Raw genomic sequence first — 26,495 nt, 5'->3', positions numbered from 1 at the left:
AGATTATTCTCAGAGGCTTCAATAACTTTCAGTTCAGCTGAACAAGCTCTTCAGAAAATGTTTAATAACGCAAAAGCCTGAAGAGAATGTGTTGTTTTGCTGTTGTCTAATTTTTCTGATATCATGCTGAATCCCTCATCATGTTGCATGATTTGACTAAACAAATTTCACCCAAAAATTATGCAAAAGTATAATAACAGAGTTTTTTTGTTTGTTTATTTTTTGTTTGTTTTTCCTCAAAACATCAGTCTAGAGATGTATATCTTGGCAAAGTGTTTTAACCGATTAACTGCCATTATTAATTAGTTCAAATCAGTTAACTGACAATACATATATAAACACATAAAATATGTGATACATGAAGGCCAAATGTTTTTCCTTTCCTTATAGACTGAATTTTTACTGAAACAGTGTTTTTAACAGAAAGAAAAAGATGCCTGTGTTTATGAAAGAGAGTGTAAAAGCTCAAAGCCAAGACAACTTTAATTGCATAAATAACTACCGAACAATTTTCCATACAAAGTAAAATTTAGCATAATTAGTTTAGTTCAGTATTACAATAATGCAACACATTCCTCAAAGCTGAAAATTAATGAACAGAACACCTATTTCTCCAGACTTATGCTTGTCAGTCATCCATGATTTGGAAGTGATAATGAATAATGAAACAAAAGCATCCCCTACTTTGCTAATCTTGCAAGAGGACATTTGTTTCAGAGTGCATTATGAGTGAAAGGGAGAAGCTGCACACAAAACATCTCAGGTTATGTATTTAGCATGCGTCCCTCAGAGGGGAACGAGTCACTGCATCAGAGCGTTGAGGCTATGGGAATGATTCTGTGTGAAAATGTGGGGCATTTTTACCCTCAATACCACCGCTGAGCTGAGACCTTTGAGCAAGGCACCAATCGCCCAACTGCTCCCAGAGCACCACAGCACATGGCTGCCCACTGCTCTGGGTGTGTGTTCAAAGTGTGTATTTGTTACACAATAAAAAAAAAAAAATAAATAAATAAATTGGCTAATGTGACGTCATATGATGTAGGTTGGTGCATCAATGATGCCATAAAAAGGCACCTGCATCATGGAGTCCCCAGATTCTGATTGACCACCACATCTGTGTGGTCGAGACCGCAGCCCCCCAGAGCGGAGCAGAAGACCACCACATCCGTGTGGTCGTGACAGAAGCCCACCAGAGCGGAGCAGAAGACAACCACATCCGTGTGGTCGAGACAGAAGCACCCCAGGGCGGCGCAGAAGACCATCACATCCGTGTGGTCGTGACAGAAGCCCACCAGAGCGGAGCAGATGACCACCACATCCGTGTGGTCGAATAAACAGGAGAGCAAGTCTGGTTAGGCAAGTCTGAAACAGAGAACATGAACAAGTTAAAGGTAGCCTCCGTGGCCATGACAGGATCAGTTGGGCGCTCAGAGAGTTCGACTGAGACGTTACAAGGCTCTGGAAGTTCCGCAGAGGTGAGGAGAGACTCTTCTAGTTCAGCCGAGCCGAGGAGAGGCTCTAGTAGTTCAGCAGAGACGTGGATCAGGGAATTGACTTGACTCCGGAGTGTCAACGGTGACTAGTTCTGACTCTGGAAGGTCAGCGGTGACTAGTCCTGACTCTGGAAGGTCAGCGGTGACTAGCCCTGACTCTGGAAGGTCAATGGTGACTAGCCCTGACTCTGGAAGGTCAACCGGGAACTAGTCCCGACTCTGGAAGGTCAATGGTGACTAACCCTGACTCTGGAGGGTCAACGGTGACTAGTCCTGACTCTGGAAGGTCAATGGTGACTAACCCTGACTCTGGAGGGTCAACGGTGACTAACCCTGACTCTGAAAGGTCAACGGTGACTAGCCCTGACTCTGGAAGGTCAACAGTGACTAACTCTGACTCTGGAAGGTCAACGGTGACTAACCCTGACTCTGGAGGGTCAACGGGAACCTGACTCGACTCTGGAGGGTCAACGGGAACCTGACTCGACTCTGGAGGGTCAACGGGAACCTGACTCGACTCTGGAGGATCCACGGGAACCAGACTCGACTCTGGAGGATCCACGGGAACCAGACTCGACTCTGGAGGGTCAACCGGAACCTGACTCGACTCTGGAGGGTCAACGGGAACCTGACTCGACTCTGGAGGGTCAACCGGAACCTGACTCGACTCTGGAGGGTCAACGGGAACCTGACTCGACTCTGGAGGGTCAACGGGAACCTGACTCGACTCTGGAGGGTCAACCGGAACCTGACTCGACTCTGGAGGGTCAACGGGAACCTGACTCGACTCTGGAGGGTCAACCGGAACCTGACTCGACTCTGGAGGGTCAACCGGAACCTGACTCGACTCTGGGGGGGTCAATGGGAACCTGCCTCGACTCAGGAGGGTCAACGGGAACCTGACTCGACTCTGGAGGGTCCACGGGAACCAGACTCGACTCTGGAGGGTCCACGGGAACCTGACTCGACTCTGGAGGGTCCACGGGAACCTGACTCATCTCTGGAGGGTCAACTAGAAGCTGAATCAACTCTGGAGAGTCAACGGTAACCTGACTCAACTCTGGAGAGTCAACTGTGGCTGTCATTCTGTGCAGAGGCGCTGGACAAGCAGCCATCTTGTGCCATGACTCTGGACCGGCGGCCATCCTGGGCCGTGGCGCTGGACCGGTGGACATTTTGGGCAGTTGCACTGGGCCAGCAGTCATTTTGGGCAGTGGCGCTGTGCTGGTGGCCATCCTGGGCAGCAGCGCTGGGCTAGCAACCATCTTATGCTGTGGTGCTGGGCTGGCGTCCATCTTGCGTCGTGACGTTGAGCTGGCGACCATCTTGTGCTGTGGCGCTGGGCTGGCGGCCATCTTGCATTGTGACGCTAGGCTGGTGACCACCTTGTGCTGAGGTGCTGGGCTGGCGGCCATCTTGTGCACTAGCGCTGGACTTGCGGCCATCATGGGCAGTGGCGCTGGGCCGGCGGCCATCTTGTGCAGTGGTGCTGGGCCGGCGGCCATCTTGTGCAGCGGCGCTGGGCTGGCGGCCATCTCGTACAGTGCCGTTGGATCGGCAGACGCGCACTTCCTCTCCCCTCCCCTGATCCCATGGAAAACAACCAAGCGGGTTCCCTCAAAACCACTCCTATCCCACTCGGTGGCTGGGGAGGAAACATGAAAAGACATACCGCTGGATCTAAATGAGTTGGAGTCCTTCTGTGATGATCGCGATCCAGTTAAACACAGAGAGAGAGAGATCCTAATGCAGGTATGCCTTTTTATTGGGGTAATCCAAAACATAATGAAAACAAGCCAGGGTCAAAACCAGAAAGCAGTCCAAAAACAAACAAACAAAGGAAGGAACAGGAAAGGAAATGGAACAGGAACTCAGAATATGAGGAATCTCGGAGGACGAGAATACTGGGATACGAAAGGAAAGGACTCCATCCAGACAACAGGAAAGGACTGGTAAATATAGGGAGGCTAATGACAATTAAGTTAAAGCACCTGGTGCAATTAGCAGGAGTGCAATTACTGTGATGAAGGGACAAGACTAGTGGAATTCTAGTGCCTACGGTGAAGTGGCTAAGGGGAAGTGAGCCCAAAGAGGACACCCAGGGAAACAGAGACTAGACAGCATGACAATAAATAGCTATACAAATAAAAGTGTCTTGACTTGAATTGACCAAATGAATTACTAATGCACAGACTCGGGCTCCTAATGATGAAATTGGAGCAAGATGACAGCAGCAATACCTGGAACACTTTGGCTTCAACTTTTCACTTTTCAACAATGAAAGAAAATAGATACATGTCATCAAGGGCACCATAACAAAGAGAAGGTTGGGAAGATTCAAAGGACCCGATGAAGGAGAGGGGGCTTGATTTCTACAGAGGGAAAGCCCAAAACCCCAGTCAAGATGCTGTTCAGGGGGCCCAGAAACCATAGCCTCAGCTCTGTTTGATAGAACTTTTAAATGGTACAGTTAGGGTAGAAATTGATGGGATTATTTTTGAGGAAACAATTGTTGATAATGGAGTTCCTCACGAAAGTGTCCTAGGCCCCTTTTTGTTCTTATTTTAAAAAAATGATATGCAAGCTGTTTGTGATTTTAACTTGTTTTTTGTATGCTGATAATTCTGCTTTACTGGTCTGTTGGTAGATTTTAGTAGAATAATAGGGAAATGAGGTGAGGAGCTAAACAAGGTAAGAGATTGGCTCTCTGAAAATAACCTCTTATAGCATTTAGGTAAAACAGCCACTATCTTATGTGGGTCTTAAAGTTACACATGTTTATTTATCCGATTATATACATCTTAGAATAGAAACCAAAGTAGCACATCTTAAAATAAAAATGGAATGGAAGACAACCAATAAAATAATTCCTCCATATTTGAATACGTTTATTTATTTTTTTCTAGAGTAATTCAGAAACATTATTATAATTCAAGGCAATGTCCTTACAGTAAATTTTTCTTTTAAGACTGTCCATGGTCATAGGCCTTACTCAGGGAGTGGTATAAGTGGATATTAAAAGTTTCAAATATGACTGGATTTAGTTTGAATGTTGTGTATGTGTTTAACTGTGATTATAAATTATGTAAATGGAATTTATAATACTATGCAATCCCAGTACCTGTCACCAGGGGTGAAATTTATGCTTAATGAGGGATGACATTAGCATTTCTGCTCATACTATCTAAAACACAAAGCAGAGTGAGAAAAAGACTAACAATATCACACAAATGCAAACAGACAAGCGGCTTTCTGAAGATGAAGAAGCTGGAGATTATGTGATGTAGGTGCACTTTTATGGTCTCACTGACAAACCACACTCTGTCACCTGACCTCACATAGGCCAATCAAGACTGGTGTGTTTGCACAAGTGGTTCAGACGCCCATCACACAGAGCTGCTCCAATGGCATCAACATCACAGTGAAATTTTTTCACTTAGAAAGAGGAACATAATGTGAAATAAAACTTAATCTACTCCAGAAAACAGCTTTTTATTTATTTATTTTTGTTTTATTGTGAAATATTTTAATATGACAGTAATTAGTAGAGTAGTAGAGTAGCACAAAAATGCATTGAATGCATAAATGAAATGCCAAACTCAAACAAATAGTTAAGGTGGGTTATTCTGTGAAATAATTAACATTCTACATCCGTACAGTACACTGAACCTCAAAACAATTATTCATATATGGCATTTTACAGTATGATGTAGTGTTCAGTCTCTGCACTGTAGGATACAGAGCTGTGCTTCCAGGTATGCATAGGATATTTTGGTTCATTATTCCTTGTTGAGGTATGAACACTGAACTAAAACCTTTGTTTATATCTTGACAAACTTTGACTGTAGTCTAAATACTTTAAGTTTTGTGTAGCATGTAGCTTGGCCTTTTAGCTTTTTTAGTATTTTGTCTGTCAAACGACATCTAACCACACTGGAATGGTCACTGTTATGCCTTATGCTTTGATATGTTTGTTTCAGAGTAATGTCGTATTTTTATACAGAGCTCTATTAGCCAACTTCACTGTCAGCTGCTAAACGATGTATTTCCTCTCTCTCAAGTCTTATTCAAGGGAATTCTGGGTGAATATGTAGGTGGTTTGATTTGCACTTCCTGGTAACTGAACCAAATGAGACATCCAAACATCTGGATATTGTTTTGTATTCTTTTTCCATTTCAGGTTTTTTTTTAACTCTGGGATTTTATTTTCACCATTTGTCCACTTTACTGTGGGAAGGTAATCCAGAAAATATTTAATGATTCACAGACAAATACTTCTGTAAACATAAAAAAATAAAATAAAATAAAAATGCACATCACAAACAGTACGGATGAACTGGAGATTTCAATGAAGAGTGTGATTTTTATATAAAATCCGCACTAAATTGGTAAACAGTACAGTAACTATGTTTGCACACGTGTGTTTGTTTGTGGAGGGCTTTAGTGTGATTAGTCACATTCTGAAATAGTACTGAGGTCAGGTGAACATCTGCAGAGACTGGAGCATCACACACACACACACTGTTTCCTACAATAAATCACATCCACACACTTGAGACTCTTGCTGGAATCTGAAAAATAAAATGCACAAATGTGCAACACTTGAAAATGTGGGAAACTTGCACATGCACAGTCATGCAGACTCTGCTCCAGATTAAATATATACGTACTGTAACGTAGTAGTAAATAGATAACTACAGTATTTGATCATCTTAACACCAACCAACACCTACACCTAATGTCTTAATTTAACAAAATGGTTCACCCAAAAATTTAAATGAGCTAAATAATTTACTGACCCTCAGGTCATCCAAGATGAGTTTGTTTCTTCATTATATTTGGATAAATGCAGTATTGCATCAGTGTCTCATTAATGGATGCTCTGCAGTGAATGGGTGCCGTCAGAATGAGAGTCCAAACAGCTGATAAAAACATCACTATCATCCACAGCAGTTAACTGATGGACTGGAGTGGTGTGGATTACTTGTGGATTATTGTGATGTTTTCATCAGCTATTTGGACTTTCTGACGGCACCCATTCACTGCAGAATGAACACAACAGACATCCTGAATAGCCTGAGTGTGAGTATGTTTTCAGTACATTTTAATTATTTTGGGAGAGTTATTCCTTTAAGAATAATGCTATCAACATCTTCAACGTGCAGCAGCAGTCACTGAAAGAGTGCTGTTCGCCATCTAAAACATATTACACATTGTCAGGATCCTGCCCTGACAGTCTTGTCTGTACTGTCTTTGTTCAATGTGTCTTTGTTTATTTTGTGCCTGAGCACATGGTTGTGTCTCTTGTGTCTACCACGTGCTCCTCTTGTCCCACCTCCTTGTTTTCCCTGGTCACGCCCTCTTGTTTAGTCCCCATTAGTCAGAGTGTTGTCACCTGTTTCTCATGTCTCTGTATGCTCTTATTGTGATCACTTCCCTCCTGTGTTTGCCGGTTCATTTTGTGTGTGAGTTAGTGTCTGCTTAGCGTGCTAGCTGTTCTAAACTAATAGCGTTTTTCCCTTGTCAGTTTAAGTCTGGTATTTGTTAGTTTAAGTTTATCTTGTCGCTGTTTATTCTAGTCTAGTTTAAGTGTTTCTTTTTGTTTGGATCTCACTTTTAATTTGACTAGTTTGACTTGTTCTTTAAAGTATTTATTTTCCCCTTTTGAATTATTTTCTTGGTTAGTCTTCCAGTTATTTCTAGAACTTTGTTTTGTATTTGTTTCTTTACCTTTTTAGTTTACTTTGGTTATTTCCCTAGTTAATCTGGTTTCTAGGTCATAGCACCCTTGTCTGATTTTTGCCCCTGTATTATTATTGTTGTTGTTGTTCTCATGTTGTCTTAAGTCTTGTCTAGTGTTTTGTGAGTTCTGTCTGTTCCTGTGTTGCCCGCTGCCTTCTCCCTGGCTACTGGGTCTCCCCGCCTGGAGGTCTGACGTGTGTGGCTATACCTCTATAGTCAAGTGCCCTTGGTTCCTGGTGTTGTGGTCTGGTCCCTTGCACAGCCTCCTCTACAGTCCTGCACTCTGTTGTCACCCAGAGCCCCCCTCGGCGGTCATCCCCCCCAACTGCCTGCTCCACTGTCTACCCATCTACCCAATCCTACTGTCTGGACTGTTCAAGCCACTCCCTCCTATCGTGCTTTGTCTTGTCAATAAACGTTCCTTGTTCACTCTGCATCTGGGTCTTCTCCCTCAGTAACCCTGACAGAACGAACCGGCCAAGTCAGGACCCAGCAGAATGAGTATCAAGATCCTACCCCCTGCAAATGCTCAGGAGAGACTGGCCCGCCAGCAAGGCCTGGGTGCACTTCGGCAGCAGGGACAAGAGGTGAGGGCCTTTGCCCAATTCTTTTGGACTATGTCTAGGGGCCTTGAGTACCAGGATGCAGCCCTTAAGGATGTCTTCAACCTCTGTTTGGATGATCCACTGCCTCAGTGGGAGATGGAGCAATTGAGGATCTTGGACTTTTGGAACTTTTCCAATTATTTGCACCACCGCAAGGATTGGCAGATACTTACACCACCAGAGTCCCCCTACAGTGATCACCCCACTCTCATTCCATCGAGTCCTGTCCCTGATCATCTTTTGACTCCCACTGAGAAAAGGAGAGTGAGAAGGAGGGCGGCCAAAGCTGCTGCATCTGTCATGGAGGCCTCTGTGCTGGTTCCAGCCTCCGAATCGGCTGAATACCTCATAGTCACGTCCGAGTCAACCAAGTGCTCTGAAGCAGTCAAGCTCAAGGAAGCCGTGAGGGAGGTTCCCCTGTTAGCCCCTGTTCCTGTGCCAGTCAAGCCTGTTTTAGTCCATTCAAAGCCAGTCAAGTCCAGTCCTGAAAATTCTGTGTCAATGTCAGTTCATGTAAGTCAAGATGTAGGTGACGTGAATGCTTACAGGCCTGGGAGACGAAAGGGTAGGAGGACCCGCGCCAGGAGATCTAGAGACCTTAGTCTGGAGATCCCTCCTGCAGTTTCCCTGGGTGATCTCAAGTGGCCTGCTGCTTCAGTAATGACCATGGAGTCCAGTGGTGAGCAGCCAGCTCCAGAGCTCACTCCAGTGTCTGCTCCAGCCCCTGTGTCTAGCCCACAGAGGACTCCAATCTTGGTGGCCCCAGCGGGCAATTCCACACCCCTCGAGGGCGGTCAAGAACCCACTCCCAAGTCTGTTCCAGTAGCCCCGGAGGGCAGCTCAGCAGCCCCTGAGGGCGGTCAAGAACCCACTCCCGAGCCAGTTCCAGTAGCCCCTGAGGGCAGCTCAGCAGCCCCTGAGGGCAGCTCAGCAGCCCCTGAGGGCGGTCAAGAACCCACACCCGAGTCAGTTCCAGTAGCCCCGGAGGGCAGCTCAGCAGCCCCTGAGGGCGGTCAAGAACCCACACCCGAGTCAGTTCCAGTAGCCCCGGAGGGCAGCTCAGCAGCCCCTGAGGGCGGTCAAGAACCCACTCCCGAGTCAGTTCCAGTAGCCCCGGAGGGCAGTCCAGACCCAAGTCCAGAGCCCATTCCTGCAACCCCAGGGGGCCCTCAAGAATCAGTCCCTGAGTCCATTCCTGCAGCCCCAGAGGGCAGTTCGTCCACCCGCCAGGCCACTCAAAGGTCAGTCTCTGAGCCCGTTCCTGCCGCCCCAGGGGGCAGTTTATCAGCTTCTGAGTCTCTTCCTGTGGCCCAGGAGGGCATTTCAACAGTCCCCACAAACTTTCCACAGTCGCCTTTGGAGCCCGGTCCAGAGAACCCTAATCTCTTTAAAGCCATTCCAGAATCCCTTGCTAGTAATGTCTTGCCAACCAAGAATACCCGGCAATCCAACCTGAATACCCAGTCCAGTTGGCAACCCTTGCCTGTGAGAGGTGTTCCTGTAGGGAGAGGTGCCACCAGCCATGACCCCACCTTTGCAGAGTCGGATAGACCGGGTTTGCCCAAGCCGGCAGCACCCTGGCCTAACCATTCCCCTGGAACCTTTTCCACCCCTCCCAGCCCACCCCGTTTTCCCTGATAGGCCTGGATTTCCAAGGTTTTCATCCCACCCACCCCCCCAGTCAGTACCATCTTGGCCCCCTACCATGCCTGTGCCCCCTTTCACTCCTCCACCCAGGGTGGACGCCTGGAGGCGTCCTTTGGAGGGGGGGTACTGTCAGGATCCTGCCCTGACAGTCTTGTCTGTACTGTCTTTGTTCAATGTGTCTTTGTTTATTTTGTGCCTGAGCACATGGTTGTGTCTCTTGTGTCTACCACGTGCTCCTCTTGTCCCACCTCCTTGTTTTCCCTGGTCACGCCCTCTTGTTTCGTCCCCATTAGTCAGAGTGTTGTCACCTGTTTCTCATGTCTCTGTATGCTCTTATTGTGATCACTTCCCTCCTGTGTTTGCCGGTTCGTTTTGTGTGTGAGTTAGTGTCTGCTTAGCGTGCTAGCTGTTCTAAACTAATAGCGTTTTTCCCTTGTCAGTTTAAGTCTGGTATTTGTTAGTTTAAGTTTATCTTGTCGCTGTTTATTCTAGTCTAGTTTAAGTGTTTCTTTTTGTTTGGATCTCACTTTTAATTTGACTAGTTTGACTTGTTCTTTAAAGTATTTATTTTCCCCTTTTGAATTATTTTCTTGGTTAGTCTTCCAGTTATTTCTAGAACTTTGTTTTGTATTTGTTTCTTTACCTTTTTAGTTTACTTTGGTTATTTCCCTAGTTAATCTGGTTTCTAGGTCATAGCACCCTTGTCTGATTTTTGCCCCTGTATTGTTATTGTTGTTGTTGTTGTTGTTTATTATTATTATTATTATAGTTGTTGTTCTCATGTTGTCTTAAGTCTTGTCTGTTGTCTTGTGAGTTCTGTCTGTTCCTGTGTTGCCCGCTGCCTTCTCCCTGGCTACTGGGTCTCCCCGCCTGGAGGTCTGACGTGTGTGGCTATACCTCTATAGTCAAGTGCCCTTGGTTCCTGGTGTTGTGGTCTGGTCCCTTGCACAGCCTCCTCTACAGTCCTGCACTCTGTTGTCACCCAGAGCCCCCCTCGGCGGTCATCCCCCCCCAACTGCCTGCTCCACTGTCTACCCATCTACCCAATCCTACTGTCTGGACTGTTCAAGCCACTCCCTCCTATCGTGCTTTGTCTTTTGTCAATAAACGTTCCTTGTTCACTCTGCATCTGGGTCTTCTCCCTAAGTAACCCTGACACACATAAAGAAGTGTGAACGGTGGGTGTGCATATGAGCCCGCTGTTTATAAACAGCCGCTTAATTCAATTGAATCAATTTCCTCACTTCAGATGGGTTTTGCTCAAGGTGCTGAAAGAGAGCCTGTAACGTGTTAGTGCACGTTTGTCATTGAGACGACAGGTTGTCAGGGAGTGAGTGATGGTAAGACGGCAGTCCAGGCTCATTGCTGTATGTGTGATTGCCGTCAGTAATTACACACCCTCGCGTCTGATTTATTAACTCTAAATGTCCTCTACAGCCCCTCTAATGAATACTCAAACCCTGTCACACTCATTTGTCTTCTGTCTTGTTCTCTCTCTGTCTCCTCTGTGTCGCACTCATTGTCATATTCTTCAGTTCAGGTAAGGCACAGAGGAGCAATGCAGGAATTAAAGAGATAGTTGACCTACAAATGATTAGTCTCTCATTATTTATCACCCTCATGCCATTAAAAATAGTGACTTTCTTTCTTGACCCTTTTTAGGTGAATATTATGGCCACATATTTTAATTTAACAAAAATGACTGAGAATTACGGCTGTGAAGCTCCATCAGTCACAAAGTTCTGCAAACTACCGACTTCTTGCACGTTTCTTTGTTAACTACACTTATCAATCAAAGGATTTTTTTTTTTAAAGAAGTCTCTTCTGCTCACTAAGGCTGCATTAATTTGATTAAAAAAAAAAAAACATCAAAAAATGTTTTCTGTGTGAATCTGTGTTAAAGTGTAATGTATTTCTATGATGCTCCTCTGTATTTTCAGCATCATTCCTCCAGTCTTCAGTGTCACATGATCTTCAGAAATCAGAATAATATGATGATTTACAGCTCAAGAAACATGAAGATTATTATCAGTGTTGAACACAGTTGTGCTGCTGAAATTTTTAAGATACATTTTATTTTTCAGGATTCTTTGATAAACAGAAAGTTCAAAAGAACAGCATTTATTTGAAAAATAAATATTTTGTAACATCATAAATGTTTTTACTGTCACTTTATGTAAGGCAGCCTTGCAGATTAAAAGTAATAGTTTCTTTCAAAATTCTTATTGACCACATTCTTTTAAAAAGAAATGCATGTTTGGCTAATTTGATAACTCGTTCTGCTAAAAAACGAAATAATATTGTATTTCAAAACATTTGACCGGTTTAGCAGTAAAAAAAAAAAAAAAAAAAACAGATATTCAAGAGAAACCAACACAAAATAAATAAAAATGTAACTTTTTAGGGCTGAATTTAATTTTTACACTATGAATTGTGCTCTATAAAGTACATACACATGTGTGTAGGATCCTTTCATCCTTTCTAACATTAATCCCACAGAATCATGCTCCAGTTGTCTTATTTTCTCATCAGTTAACTTCATTTCATCATTCATCATCATTGCTTCTATTTTTGTTATAATGTTTCCTCTCATCTATTCATTTCCATGTCACTGTTCATTCTGACCGCGCTGCACCGCGGTGTCATCTGTTGACTGCACTGATTGCGTGTCTGTAGGTGTTTGTGTAATTTCCTGCGGTCGGGCAGCACTGCTCAGCGCTGGCCTCAGATCATCATCTAATAAAGGCTGATGGGAGCATTCTGCCCACACACAACTGCACACTCATTCAACAACACTGTGTCTGACTGGCCTGGACACACACGAGTGGGAGAAGAGGAGCAGAGCAACGGCGTGAGTGAAGAGAGAGGCTTTTCTGCAAAGGCATTTCAAGACTGCAGCCTCTCATGACAGAGCAGGGGACCATTTCATTCCTGATAAGCATTCACAATAAAAGAAAACAGTTTTATGAATGATAATTTAACAATACCTTACCAAAGCTTGATGCTTACTTTTTTTTTCTCAAGAAGCACATGTGCTCCTCAGTGGAAAAATTCAGGTGTGCATAAAAAAATAATTAAAAAAAATACATTTAACCTTTAGGGGTGCATTGATAATTGACCAAATAATTTTGTTATGCTTTTGCAGTCTTTTTCGAATCTTGATTACTCTAGTCCCCATTGATTGTAACTGCGTGGAAAAGAGTGGCTAATATAATTCTTAAAACAATTCTACATTGTTGCAGTGAACATGTTAAAGCTAGAGCTTTATAAAACCACAAGATGCATTGTGATTGGCTGGGAACAATGATGCTGTTATTGTTTGTTGTCTTTTCATTTACCTGCTGCAGGTCCAGAGTCACAGTGACGTGATGGTAGTCCATCCCATTCATGATGCTCGGGCTCTGCCACCATCTGTTAGTGCCGTCGATGGCGTACTCGATGGGATGCCGCTCTACACACACACACACACACACACACACAGACTCATGAGAGAACATAATGGATTCATGTTCATGGGCAGAGAACACCATCTGACAACCTGAGTCACATAATCAAATCTTTTGAAATCGAAATAAAACGACCAAAAAACATTTGCTGAATCGTATTATAATGAAATCTAAATAAAATACTTTTTTTTTTTATATCATTTTTGATAAATCATGATTTTATGGCTCTTATAATCTGATATGTAGTAAGAATATGGAGAGACAAAAATGCAATGCAAAATTTAATTCAGAAACTGAAACTGAAAAAAAAAATTCAATTTTGGTGCAGATGCTGATATTTATATGATGAAATTCTGATTCTTGTAAAGTAAATCAATTAAATCTTTAAATCAGTATAGCAGATACTGACATAAAATAACAGAAAGATCCATCGCCACTCTATTAGATTTGAGTTTTTTAGGTAAAGCCAAGCTGCTTCAGTCCAGCAAGTGTTCCTCTGGAAATATTATTAACAATCTCAATGTTATTCTTATGTTACTTCACAAAAATGAGTAAAGATGAGTGTGTGTGTGTGACTGACATATTCACACTCCTGCATGTGCTGAGGGATGAACCCTCCTTTAGACAATAAGCTCTATGAGATGGTTTATATGGTAACGAGTAAATCTCAGTATCTGATGCAAGAGTGATTAGCACATAGTCCACACTGGAAGAGAGAGACTGTCACGATGACCAGTCCTATTAACTGATTCAAATAAAACCTAAATGCAATAAAAAATTCTGCCTTTAAGAGGTCTGAGGGAATGAAATACTCATATATTTGTATTTCATTTAGTTTGAATAATTGGTGTTTTTGGACTGGCGAGACAGAATTCTTTTTTCATTGCACATCAAGCTCTTTTATCAGAAGAGATCAAGTGAGATTTGATTCCTCATGGCACGAGCCCTTTAGAGAAGCTCAGTAACACCTCATATTAAACCACGATGGGACACAACGCTACTAATAACATGTCTCTACTGGCTTTCACCTTTGTGAGCAGACTGCTGTTGAATTAAATCTCCTGCTGAAATAAAGCGATCTGCTCTAATGAGGGATGAGTTTTAAAAAGTGCTGAAATACTGACGTTTATCTCGGCGCAGAGCCTGTCGAAAGCCTGCTATATGAGACAAACCTCAATCTTTCTTTACAGCCAGATTCATAATCAGGCTAAGATGATTAAAGTTGTCCACTTAATCATTTATTTGACTGCATATATTCTTTTCTAATTTATGAGCGAGATCTAGGTTTCATTTAAAAGAACTCCCCCGCTGGTAAAGTCACGTCTCTCTCTCTCTTTCTCTAATTTCCTCTAATTACATGTTATATTAATCACTCTCTGGCTGGGAGTGTGTGGGTGACTCTGGGGCGCAGCGGCGTGTGTTTGAAGAGAGCTCAGAATAACTCATTATGGCTGAGGTGTGTGGATGACAGCACCACTGACTCAACGCATGTTTTATTAAGACCTTTCAAACAGCTTGAACACATCAAAAACCATCACACCAGCAGCACCTAAAAGACGAAGGTGTCTGAAAGACAGACGGACAGGTGACTCTCACCATGCATGTCTGGCTCAAGTTTCACCATGAAACCAAAAGCACAACATGACTTTACATGAAGAAAATGCAGCACATCTATAGACCGTTAAAGAAGTATCTGACCCAAAATAAGAAAATCCAGTCATTATTTACTCAAATTATGGCACCTTTAATGTTTTACCCTTGTTTGTTTGTAATTCTCATTCATCTTAATGATGATGATTCTCATTACTGTAATACAGTCAGGAAAGTCATTCTCTGGACGCTATGACATTTCTAATGAAATATACATAAATAAAAACTACAATGATGTATAAATACCATACAATACACCATTATGCTTTTCATATTATAATGATGAAAACCAGTCTTTTGCAACAAAGAATAATACTTTTAAATACTATACTAATAAAATGACTTAAGTTCTTATTAGGAGGGTTTCTCAAACAGCAAGGATTTGCTGCGACACTGACGCATCATGTCAAATAACTGAGAGAACATCAAATTACTATGGACAAACAGGATATGATGTCATGCTCTAGGGCTTCTGTATTTATTTAATAATAAATCACAAGTAATAAGAAATGTAAAATATTAAAATACACCATCTGCTCTACTTTCCAGCAACACAGCAAACACGCAGCTTTGAAGTTTATATTCTTTGTATTGAGTCAAGCGGACGATCGGTAACATTTACACCAAACATCTTTTGGCTGTATAATCATAAACCTCATTTACGCCTGCACTGAAAATGTTTGCATATTTAATACAATTGGTATAAAGTGTGATGGTGTGGATGCATGTGTATGATGATAATGATGGCAGTAGAGGGGCACAAGTGATTGTTTGTTATAACTTATAAATGGAATGCATAATACCATTATATACCATATATATATATTCATTGGGAAGTGAATAAAATTTATCTGGTAATTAATCTTCTAGTCATCCGAGATTCCACTTCATCTTCTCGTCTCCCGAGATTGACCCTAACCTCTCGTTTTCCGAGTTCCCTTTCCTGTTCCCTCCTTGTTTATTTGTTTGTTTATTTTTGGACTGTCTGTTTGGCTTTTGACCTCTGCTTGTTCGACCAAGAATTGGATTACCCATCATTAAATACTTGCAATTGGATCTACTATCTCCTTTGTCTCTCTGGTACACGATTCGTCACAGTAGGACTCCATCAAAAAGAGATCCAGCGGTATGTCTATTCATATTTTCTCCAAGTTACCGAGCTGGTGAGGAATGGTTTCAAGGGTACTTGCCTGGTTGTGTTTCGTGGGACCAGGGGAGGTCGCTCAGGAGTGAGTGGTCGAGAAGAGGTCCGGCATCACTCTCCAATATGGCCCCCCGTCGACCCTGAGTTCGGATGGGAACCGCCGTCACACCATTGTGGACGGAGAGGGGAAAAGAGGCGCAAGTCTGCCGAGCCAGCACCGCTGCACAAGATGGCCGCCAGCCCAGCGCCGCTGTGCAGAATGGCCGCCGACCCAGCACCATTGCACAGGATGGCCGCGAACCCAGCACCACGAGGCAAGATGGAAGCCAGCCCAACACCACAGCACAAGATGGCCGCCAGCTCAGTGCCACGAGGCAAGATGGACACCAGCCCAGCGCCACAGCACAAGATGGCCACCGGCCCAGCACCACTGCTCATGATGGCCGCGGGTCCACCGACACTGCAAAAGATGGCCGTCAGCCCAGCGCCACGAGGCAAGATGGACGCCAGCACAGCGCCACAGCACAAAGTGGTCACCAGCCCAGCGCCACGGTGCAAGATGGCCACCAGCTCAGCGCCAACGCCCAAGATGGCCGCTGAGACGTTTTTGGATTATTTCTCCATGTTGTCAAAGATCCTAGAGATTCCCAAGACTGTTCACGTCACGTCTGCTGAGCCAGCACCACAGTACAAGATGGCCACCAACCCAGCGCCACTGCACAAGGTGGCCGCCAGCCCGGAGCCACTACACAGGATAGCAGCTATAGTGGGATTTCCTGAGTTGAGTCAGGCTCCCGTTGACTCTCCAGAGTTGAGTCAGGTTCCGGTTGACCTTCCAGAGTCGAGTCATATTCCTGTTGACCCTCCAGAGTTGAGTCAGGTTCCCGTTGACCCTCCAGAGTTGAGTCAGGTTCCAGTTGACCCTCCAGAGTTGAGTCAGGTTCCAGTTGACTATCCAGAGTCGAGTCAGGTTCCTGTTGACTCTCCAGAGTCGAATCACATTCCAGTTGATTCTCCAGAATCAAGTGAGATTCCTGTTGACCTTCCAGAGTCGAGTCAGGTGCCCGTTGACTTTCCAGAGTTGAGTCAGGTTCCGGCTGACCCTCCAAAGTCGAGTCATGTGCTCGTGGACCCTCCAGAGTTGAGGTAGGTGCTCATGGACCCTCCAGAGTCAGGGTTAGTCATCGTTGACCTTCCAGAGTCAGGGTTAGTCACCGTCGACCTTTCAGAGTCAGGGTTAGTCACCGTTGACCATCCAGAGTCAGGGCTAGTTTCTGTTGATCCTTCAGAGTCGAGTCAGGTGCCCGTTGATTTTACAGAGTTGAGTCAGGTTCCGGTTGACCCTCCAAAGTCGAGTCAGGTGTTTGTGGACCCTCCAGAGTCAGGGTTAGTCACCGTTGACCTTCCAGAGTCAGGTTTAGTCACTTTTGACCTTCCAGAATCAGGACTAGTCACTATTGACCTTCCAGAGTCAGGGCTAGTTACCATGGACTTTCCAGAGTCAAGGCTAGTCACCGTTGACCTTTCAGAGTCAAGTCAAGTCACTGGTGATATTCAGGGACAGAGTCAAGTCACTGGTGATCTTCAGGGACAGAGTCAAGTCACTGGTGATCTTCAAGGACAGAGTCAAGTCACTGGTGATCTTCAAGGACAGAGTCAAGTCACTGGTGATCTTCAAGGACCGGGTCAAGTCACTGGGGTTCTTCATGGAAGAATTCAAGTCACCAGTGATCTTCATGAACAAAGGCAAGTCACCACTGATCTTCATGAACAAAGGCAAGTCACCATTGATCTTCATGAACAAATACAAGTCACCAATGATCTTCATGAACAAATGCAAGTCACCAATAATCTTCATGAGCAGAGTCAAGTCAGTACCGATCTTCTGGAATCCAGTATAAACACCATGGGATTACCAGAGTTTTGTCACTCCTCTGTGGAACTACCAGAGCCTCTCCACGTCTCTAATGAATTACCAGAGTCTCTCCTCGCCTCTGCGGAACTTCCAGAGACTCGTCATGTCTCAGTCAATCTCTCTGAGCACCCGACTGTTCCTGTTGTGGCCACGGAGGCTACCCTTAACATGTTCATGTTCTACATTTCAGACTTGCCCAACCAGACTTGTCCTCCTGTTGGTCCGGGCCACACGGATGTGGTGGTCTTCTGCTCCGCCCTGGGGGCTTTCTACCTCGACCACAAGGATGTGGTGTTCTTCTGCTCCGCCCTGGGGGGCGTCTGGTTTGACCACACGGACGTGGTGGTCTTCTGTTCCACCCTGGGGTCCGTCTGCCTCGACCACAAGGATGTGGTGGTCTTCTGCTCCACCCTGGGGGGCGTTTTGTTCGACCACATGGACGTGGTGGTCTTCTGTTCCACCCTGGGGGGCTTCCGCCCTGACCGCACGGATGTGGTGGTCTTCTGCTCCACCCTGGGGTCCGTCTGCCTCGACCACAAGGATGTGGTGGTCTTATGCTCCACCCTGGGGGGCGTTTGGTTCGACCACATGGACGTGGTGGTCTTCTGCTCCGCCCTGGGTGGCTTCCGCCCTGACCACACGGTTGTGGTGGTCTTCTGCTCAGCCCTGACCACACGGTTGTGGTGGTCTTCTGCTCTGCCCTGGGGAGTGTCTGGTTTGGCTGCATGGTTGTGGTGGTCTTCTGCGCCGCCCTGGGGGACTCCGATCTTGACCACACGGACGTGGTGGTCTTCTGCTCCGCCCTGGGGGGCTTCAGCCCTGACCACAAGGTTGTGGTGGTCTTCTGCTCCGCCCTGGGGGGCGTCTGTCCTGACCACACGGTGATGGTGGTCTTCTGCTCCACCCTGGGGGGCTTCCGCCCTGACCACATGGTTCTGGTGGTCTTCTGCTCCGCCCTGGGGAGCGTCCGTCCCGACCACACGGTTATGGTGGTCTTCTGCTCCGCCCTGGTGGGCGTCACGTGATGTCCTTCTTGGACTTGTGTTTTTGTGTTTATTTTTTTGTTGTTCTTCTGTCTGTCTTTCTGTTTCCTCCTATGGACCTGGCCCTCCGTCCCTCCCCCTGATCCTCCGCCGGTCCACCTCCCTCCTGGGGGGCTTCTGCCCTGACCACATGGTTGTGGTGGTCTTCTGCTCCACCCTGGGGGGCTTCCGCCCTGACCACACGGTTATGGTGGTCTTCTGCTCCGCCCTGGTGGGCGTCACGTGATGTCCTTCTTGGACTTGTGTTTTTGTGTTTATTTTTTTGTTGCTCTTCTGTCTGTCTTTCTTTCTGTTTCCTCCTATGGACCTGGCCCTCCGTCCCTCCCCCTGATCCTCCGCCGGTCCACCTCCCTCCTGGGGGGCTTCCGCCATTACCACATGGTTGTGGTGGTCTTCGAAACGTCTGTCCTCGACACGTCTGTGTGTGGTGCTCTTTATGCCTTGACCCCAGCCTCAGTCCATTGCTTGTGAAGATCACTTTAAATTCTTGAATCCAGTTTGCTTGACAATCCTCATAAGTCTGCGGTTCTCTCGGTTGGTTGTGCATCATTTCCTTCCACACTTTTTCCTTCCACTCAACTTTATGTTAACATGCTTGGATACAGCACTCTGTGAATAGCCATCTTATTGGCAATTAATTTTTGTGGCTTACACTCCTTGTGAAGGGTCAATGATTGTCATAGACCATTTTGAAGACTCCGTAAACCTTTGCAGGTGTTTTGAGTTGGTTGTCTGATTTGAGCTGATTGGCATGTCATCATATTCTAATTTGTTGAGATCGTGAATTGGTGGGTTTTTGTTAAATGTAAGCCAAAATCATCACAATTAAAGGAACCAAAGACTTAAACTACTTCAGTCTGTGTGCACTGAATTTATTTAATACATGAGTTTCACAATTTGAGTTGAATTACTGAAATAAATGCAATTTTCCTTGACATTCTAATTTATTGAGAAGCACCTGTGTGTGTGTGTGTGTGTGTGTATATATATATATATATATATATATATATATATATATATATACAGTATTGTTCAAAATAATAGCAGTACAATGTGACTAACCAGAATAATCAAGGTTTTTAGTATATTTTTTATTGCTACGTGGCAAACAAGTTACCAGTAGGTTCAGTAGATTGTCAGAAAACAAACAAGACCCAGCATTCATGATATGCACGCTCTTAAGGCTGTGCAATTGGGCAATTAGTTGAAAGGGGTGTGTTCAAAAAAATAGCAGTGTCTACCTTTGACTGTACAAACTCAAAACTATTTTGTACAAACATTTTTTTTTTTCTGGGATTTAGCAATCCTGTGAATCACTAAACTAATATTTAGTTGTATGACCACAGTTTTTTAAAACTGCTTGACATCTGTGTGGCATGGAGTCAACCAACTTGTGGCACCTCTCAGCTGTTATTCCACTCCATGATTCTTTAACAACATTCCACAATTCATTCACATTTCTTGGTTTTGCTTCAGAAACAGCATTTTTGATATCACCCCACAAGTTCTCAATTGGATTAAGGTCTGGAGATTGGGCTGGCCACTCCATAACATTAATTTTGTTGGTTTGGAACCAAGACTTTGCCCGTTTACTAGTGTGTTTTGGGTCATTGTCTTGTTGAAACAACCATTTCAAGGGCATGTCCTCTTCAGCATAGGGCAACATGACCTCTTCAAGTTTTTTAACATATGCAAACTGATCCATGATCCCTGGTATGCGATAAATAGGCCCAACACCATAGTAGGAGAAACATGCCCATATCATGATGCTTGCACCTCCATGCTTCACTGTCTTCACTGTGTACTGTGGCTTGAATTCAGAGTTTGGGGGTCGTCTCACAAACTGCCTGTGGCCCTTGGACCCAAAAAGAACAATTTTACTCTCATCAGTCCACAAAAATGTTCCTCCATTTCTCTTTAGGCCAGTTGATGTGTTCTTTGGCAAATTGTAACCTCTTCTGCACATGCCTTTTTTTTAACAGAGGGACTTTGCGGGGGATTCTTGAAAATAGATTAGCTTCACACAGACGTCTTCTAACTGTCACAGTACTTACAGGTAACTCCAGACTGTCTTTGATCATCCTGGAGGTGATCATTGGCTGAGCCTTTGCCATTCTGGTTATTCTTCTATCCATTTTGATGGTTGTCTTCCGTTTTCTTCCACGTCTCTCTGGTTTTGCTCTCCATTTTAAGGCATTGGAGATCATTTTTTGCACCTCTTTATAGGTTTTCCCCTCTCTAATCAACTTTTTAATCAAAGTACGCTGTTCTTCTGAACAATGTCTTGAACGACCCATTTTCCTCAGCTTTCAAATGCATGTTCAACAAGTGTTGGCTTCATCCTTAAATAGGGGCCACCTGATTCACACCTGTTTCTTCACAAAATTGATGACCTCAGTGATTGAATGCCACACTGCTATTTTTTTGAACACACCCCTTTCAACTAATTCAACTAATTGCCCAATTGCACAGCCTTAAGAGCGTGCATATCATGAATGCTGGGTCTCATTTGTTTTCTGAGAATCTACTGAACCTACTGGTAACCTGTTTGCCACGTAGCAATAAAAAAATATATACGAAAAACCTTGATTATTCTGGTTAGTCACATTGTACTGCTATTATTTTGAACAATACTGTATATATATACATACAGTGGGTATGGAAAGTATTTAGACCCCATTAAATTTTTCACTCTTTGTTATATTACAGTCATTTGCTAAAATCATTTAAGTTCATTTTTTTTCCTCATTAATGTACACACAGCACCCCATATTGACAGAAAAACACAGAATCGTTGACATTTTTGCACATTTATTAAAAAAGAAAAACTGAAATATCACATGGTCCTAAGTAATCAGACCATTTGCTATTCAGTAGAAGCACCCTTTTGATCTAATACAGCGATGAGTCTTTTTGGGAAAGATGCAACAAGTTTTTCACACTTGGATTTGGGGATCCTCTGCCATTCCTCCTTACAGATCCTCTCCAGTTCTTTCAGGTTGGATGGTAAACATTGGTGGACAGCCATTTTCAGGCCTCTCCAGAGATGCTCAATTGGGTTTCAGTCAGGGCTCTGGCTGGGCCATTGAAGAACAGTCATTGAGTTGTTGTGAAGCCACTCCTTCATTATTTTAGCTGAGTGCTTAGGGTGATTGTCTTGTCGGAAGGTGAACCTTCGGCCCCGTGTGAGGTCCTGAGCACTCTGGAGAAGGTTTCCGTCCAGGATATTCCTGTACTAGGGCGCATTCATCTTTCCCTCGATTGCAACTCCCTTTTGCAGCCAGCCTCAAGCGGCCAGTAGATGAATTGCAGTTTTTGTCACTTCCTTATTGGCTTCACGAGAGAGAGTGCGAGGTTGCCGCTAGGTCGTCCCAAACGTCTTCCATTTAAGGATTATGGAGGTCACTGTGGTCTTAGGAACCTTAAGTGCAGCAGAATTTTTTTTTGTAACCTTGGGCAGATCCTTGCCACAATTCTGTCTCTCAACTCTTCAGGCAGTTCCTTTGACCTCATGATTCTCATTTGCTCTGACATGGACTGTGAGCTGTAAGGTCTTATATAGACAGGTGTGTGGCTTTCCTAATCAAGTCCAATCAGTATAATCAAACACAGCTGGACTCAAATGAAGGTGTAGATCCATCTCAAGGATGGTCAGAAGAAATGGACAGCACCTGAGTTAAATCTGCAAAAACGTCAACAATTCTGTGTTTTTCTGTCAATATGGGGTGCTCTGTGTACATTAATGAGGAGAAAAAAATAACTTAATGGCTGCAATATAACAAAGAGTGAAAAATTTAAGGGGGTCTGAATATTTTCCGTTCCCACTATATATATATATATATATATATATATATATATATATATATATATATTCAGAATATGTACGTATTTTAAAAGCAATTCACCACCATTGCTTTTCAATGACTTAAGACTCGCATTGACAGGGGGATATCCATTCCATTGACATGCTAAAATATATAGTTTGAAATGGAACAAATGATATATAATGGACAATGATATACAGTGTGTAATGCATGATCTAATCTAAAGTAAGTAAATCCACGTCTTACTAACAAGAAACTGCTGCAGGTTGAGAGTTGTAGATCTAACCACACAAGTTTATAATGCTGTTTGTGAATGTTCATTTGAACACTGAAGTGTTGAATTATGTTGGTATTTAACAGAACTTGAGACAATGGCTGACAATGCTTTTGGGAAAGGCACTGTCTGGCTCTGAGTTAAATCAGTCTGGCTTGTGAATGAGTAGCTCAGACCAGGGTCAGATGATTCCAATTTTTTGTTAATGAATCAAACATTGCTAATAAAAACAATACTTTCTACTCTGAGGCATGCAAAGTGAGGAATCCAGTGCACAATACATGTGTGTGCTCTGATTCTGGAATGCAGTGATTTATGGGCAGAAACAGTCTTTGACTTGAGCATATGAAAAGGATTATGCACAGCCTGAGAGACAGTGTCTGTGTGTGTGTGTGTGTGTGTGTGTGTCCTGTACCGTAATCATAATCACTCTTCAGGTTGCAGAACCGACACTGAGGGTTTTTCACGGGCCGACCTGGTACGTGCTCAACTAGTTTGCAGTACATTTCTGGTCCAGTTTCTCCACACGTGGCATTGGTCGTGATCTCTGCCATGGAGGCCAGGTTCAGCACAGCTGGAAAGAGACCTGTGCACACACACACACATTAGCTGTTACCAAGACAGATGATCGCTACTACAGATGGTTCAACACCAACAACACCCAACAGAAAGTTTTTGCATAGCTTTCCCATTCATCTATCCAGAATGGGTGCAATTTTAAATTAGCAATTTTTGCTTATGTACATATATTATATAATAATGAGTATACACAGATATATTTGATCATCAATGGAATTTAAAAAAAAAAATAGCATCCACGAGCAGTGGCTAACTAGAGTCTGATAATACAGAGCAACTCGCTGATTTAAATGGGTGCGATCTAGTGTTTCTGGAACACACTATTTGTTAACAATGTTGTTTGTGTTTGAACTCCGCATCCTCTCCCTGTCACCAGTCCTTAGAACCTCATCATTTACAAGTCAAGCACAGTCCTTATATTAAAGGCAGACTGGAAACATTCTTCATTTATTATTTTATTTATTTAATTTATTTAATTTATTTACTATTATTATTATTATTATTATTATTATTATTATTATTATTATTATTATTTTAGAACTTAATAAGAACAAAAAGAATGTTGTTCTTATTTAAACTGATTATTCAACATACTTAGCTAAGATGACTGATTACATAGAAGACTTCAGTTCAGTATCCTACTAACAGCCAAACTCTTAGTTAAATCAGTTTTTGCCAAAAATGAATCTTGGGAATGTATTATTAGGACAAACGTGTGGATGTTATGAAACAAAATGATAATTTCAGTAACAAGAGACTTAAAAGCTGCATGAAATCAAATGCAATGTCTATTTCATCAAACACATCCTTCATCAAAACAGCGCAGTAACAGTTGTATTATGAAAGCTGATCCTGCTTTGTGAGAGTAGCTTTGCTTTCCCTTGTTTCTGTAATTAAAACTCTCTCAGAATCCACTTTCACAGCATTTCCAGCATTCAAATATAAAGAATATGAAGAATATGAAGCATACTAGCGCACTACATTATGTACAATTTAAAGGTAGTCTATGTTAGAAATTAGGCATGTCCAACAAATTATTTTAAAAACTCACAATTTGAATCATAAATTACAGCATCATATTTATATTTACTCCAATTTCATCAAAAGTAACAACTTATTTTTGCAGGGTTAAGCAGTGTCAACAGTGTTGACTGCATGAATACAATAGTCAGTTTAATGCATTTCACTGTATCACTGTGAGAAGAATTCGATTCAAAACTACATTTTTGCTCATTGTGATCTGACTGTCTAACTATACTTTCTCGAATCCTGTCACTGTAACCAACATTGTGTAAATGCTATGCAAATACGATTCACAGTTCACTGTAAACAGCTTCCCTGATTGTAACAATAGTTTTCGCGAGAGTGCAGAACTTGCAAGCTTAAGTTATTGACAGTGTCATTGTTTACTGTATTTTCTGGAAAATAACTTGCATCTGACTATAAGTCTATCATTGTTGAGAGAGAAACAAAATCACAGGTAAGTTGCATCAGTATATTTACACATCATATTTTATTGCATTCAGAAATAATGTAAAATATTGTGATGAGTTGGCTGCCTCCCCCTAATTATCATCGGCACCCCGTCCCTTAATCGCCGCCCTTCACCAGGCTCCCGACAGGAGTGGGTGTGTGAGTGAGGAGGGGCACTGGACGAGCCAGGGCTGGCGGCGTGTGATGAGGCACACCGGATGTAAAAGGAGCCTCATCACTGCCGCTGTTTAAAAGCCCAACTATATATTGTTGTTGTTTTTTTTTGTAGAAAAAAAAGTCAGCTTTGATCAAGCCTAATAAAGTGTTTAACTGCACTCGCAAGTGTATATTAAATTATTTTGTGGGATAATTAAATATATTCTAAATAAACTGCAAACATAAAAATACATAGATTTATTTTGTCCTCACATTCTTTCTTGTAACTCCTCCCTCTCAGTGACACAAGCTGACTGAAAGGCTCATTATGCAGCTCATTATGCAGGTCTTTGTCTTCTCAGGTGTAAATCACAACATAATGCGAGATAGTTCATGCCCTCTCGCATAGACCTTTTCTACACAAAGAAATGTCTTAGAAAATTTTAATCAATATGTTGTTTTCTGTAAGTGAGTATAATTTAGAAAGAAAAAATCTAGGCTACAAGCTCCAGTTCTCAAAAGTTCTGGGAACCAATGTTCTGTATGTGCTTTATGGTCTTATTCAAGTGATTTAAAATTTGTAGTTTTTCACTAACCACGTATAAACATTGTTTTCTCAAAAACACAATTATGTACATACATACATGCTGCTCACAAATTATTATAGCCCAGTTTGTGCTGATTACAGTGAGATTAGACTTTACCCATTTAGAGGTTTATAAGCAACTGAAAAAATGTCAGGGCATAACAAAACTTCTCCAGGCCCCAAAAACCCCTTAACCTCAGAGGGTTAACCCTTCCAAACACTATGAGTACCTTGTCATGCCGTATGGCCTTGCCAACGCCCCAGCTGTCTTCCAGGGATTTATGAACAAGGTGTTCCGGGAGATCCTCCACAACTTTGTAAGTGTATACATGAATGATATACTAATTTATTCCCTGAACCTGGCTGACCATCGCCACTACATTAAGCAGGTCCTTCAGAGGCTCCGCCAGCACTATCTGTACCTCAAGCTGGAGCAGTTCCTCGGGTACATCACCGGCCAGGAGGGAATTCAGATGGACCAGGGGAAGGTAACAGCCATCACGTAGTGGCCCATTCCTCAGTCTGTAAAGGAGCTTCAAGATTCCAAGGATTTGCTGATTCCTATCCTTCGTCATCTTGAACCCCATGTACTGTGGTAGAAGTGGACGCCTTCACCACTGGAGTCGGAGCCGTGCTTTCCCAACAAATCAGTGAGCCTCTATGCCTTCAGCCTTGCACATACTATTCCAAGAAATTTACCCCAGTGGAGCAGATTTATGATATTGGTAATGGGGAGCTGCTGGTCATTAAACTAGCCCTAAAGGAGTGGCAGCATTGGCTGGAAGAAGCTAACCATCCTTTCACTGTCATCACAGATCACATAAACCTCCAATATCTCCATGAAGCCAAGAGGCTTAACCCCCAGAAAGCCCACTAGGTTTGGTAAGGCCATCTTCCCTTCATCGCCTTCCTGGA

General features: G+C 43.4%; 1 protein-coding gene across 5 annotated transcripts in view; it reads right to left on the bottom strand.

Moving 5' to 3' along the window:
- lama2 (laminin, alpha 2) overlaps positions 1-26,495 on the bottom strand; it is a 171,871-nt gene that overhangs the window by 119,429 nt on the left and 25,947 nt on the right. For all 5 annotated transcript variants that reach the window (XM_052534639.1, XM_052534640.1, XM_052534641.1 and 2 more), the window contains exons 2-3: positions 23,202-23,372; positions 12,829-12,941 (exon numbers count right to left, since the gene is read on the bottom strand). In XM_052534639.1, the coding sequence (XP_052390599.1) occupies positions 12,829-12,941; positions 23,202-23,372 (284 nt within the window). The remainder of the gene's footprint in view (positions 1-12,828; positions 12,942-23,201; positions 23,373-26,495) is intronic.

The sequence above is a fragment of the Carassius gibelio genome, chromosome A20 (genome assembly GCF_023724105.1).
Source record: "Carassius gibelio isolate Cgi1373 ecotype wild population from Czech Republic chromosome A20, carGib1.2-hapl.c, whole genome shotgun sequence".
NCBI lineage: Eukaryota > Metazoa > Chordata > Actinopteri > Cypriniformes > Cyprinidae > Carassius > Carassius gibelio.
This window is presented reverse-complemented; position numbering and strand designations above follow the sequence as displayed.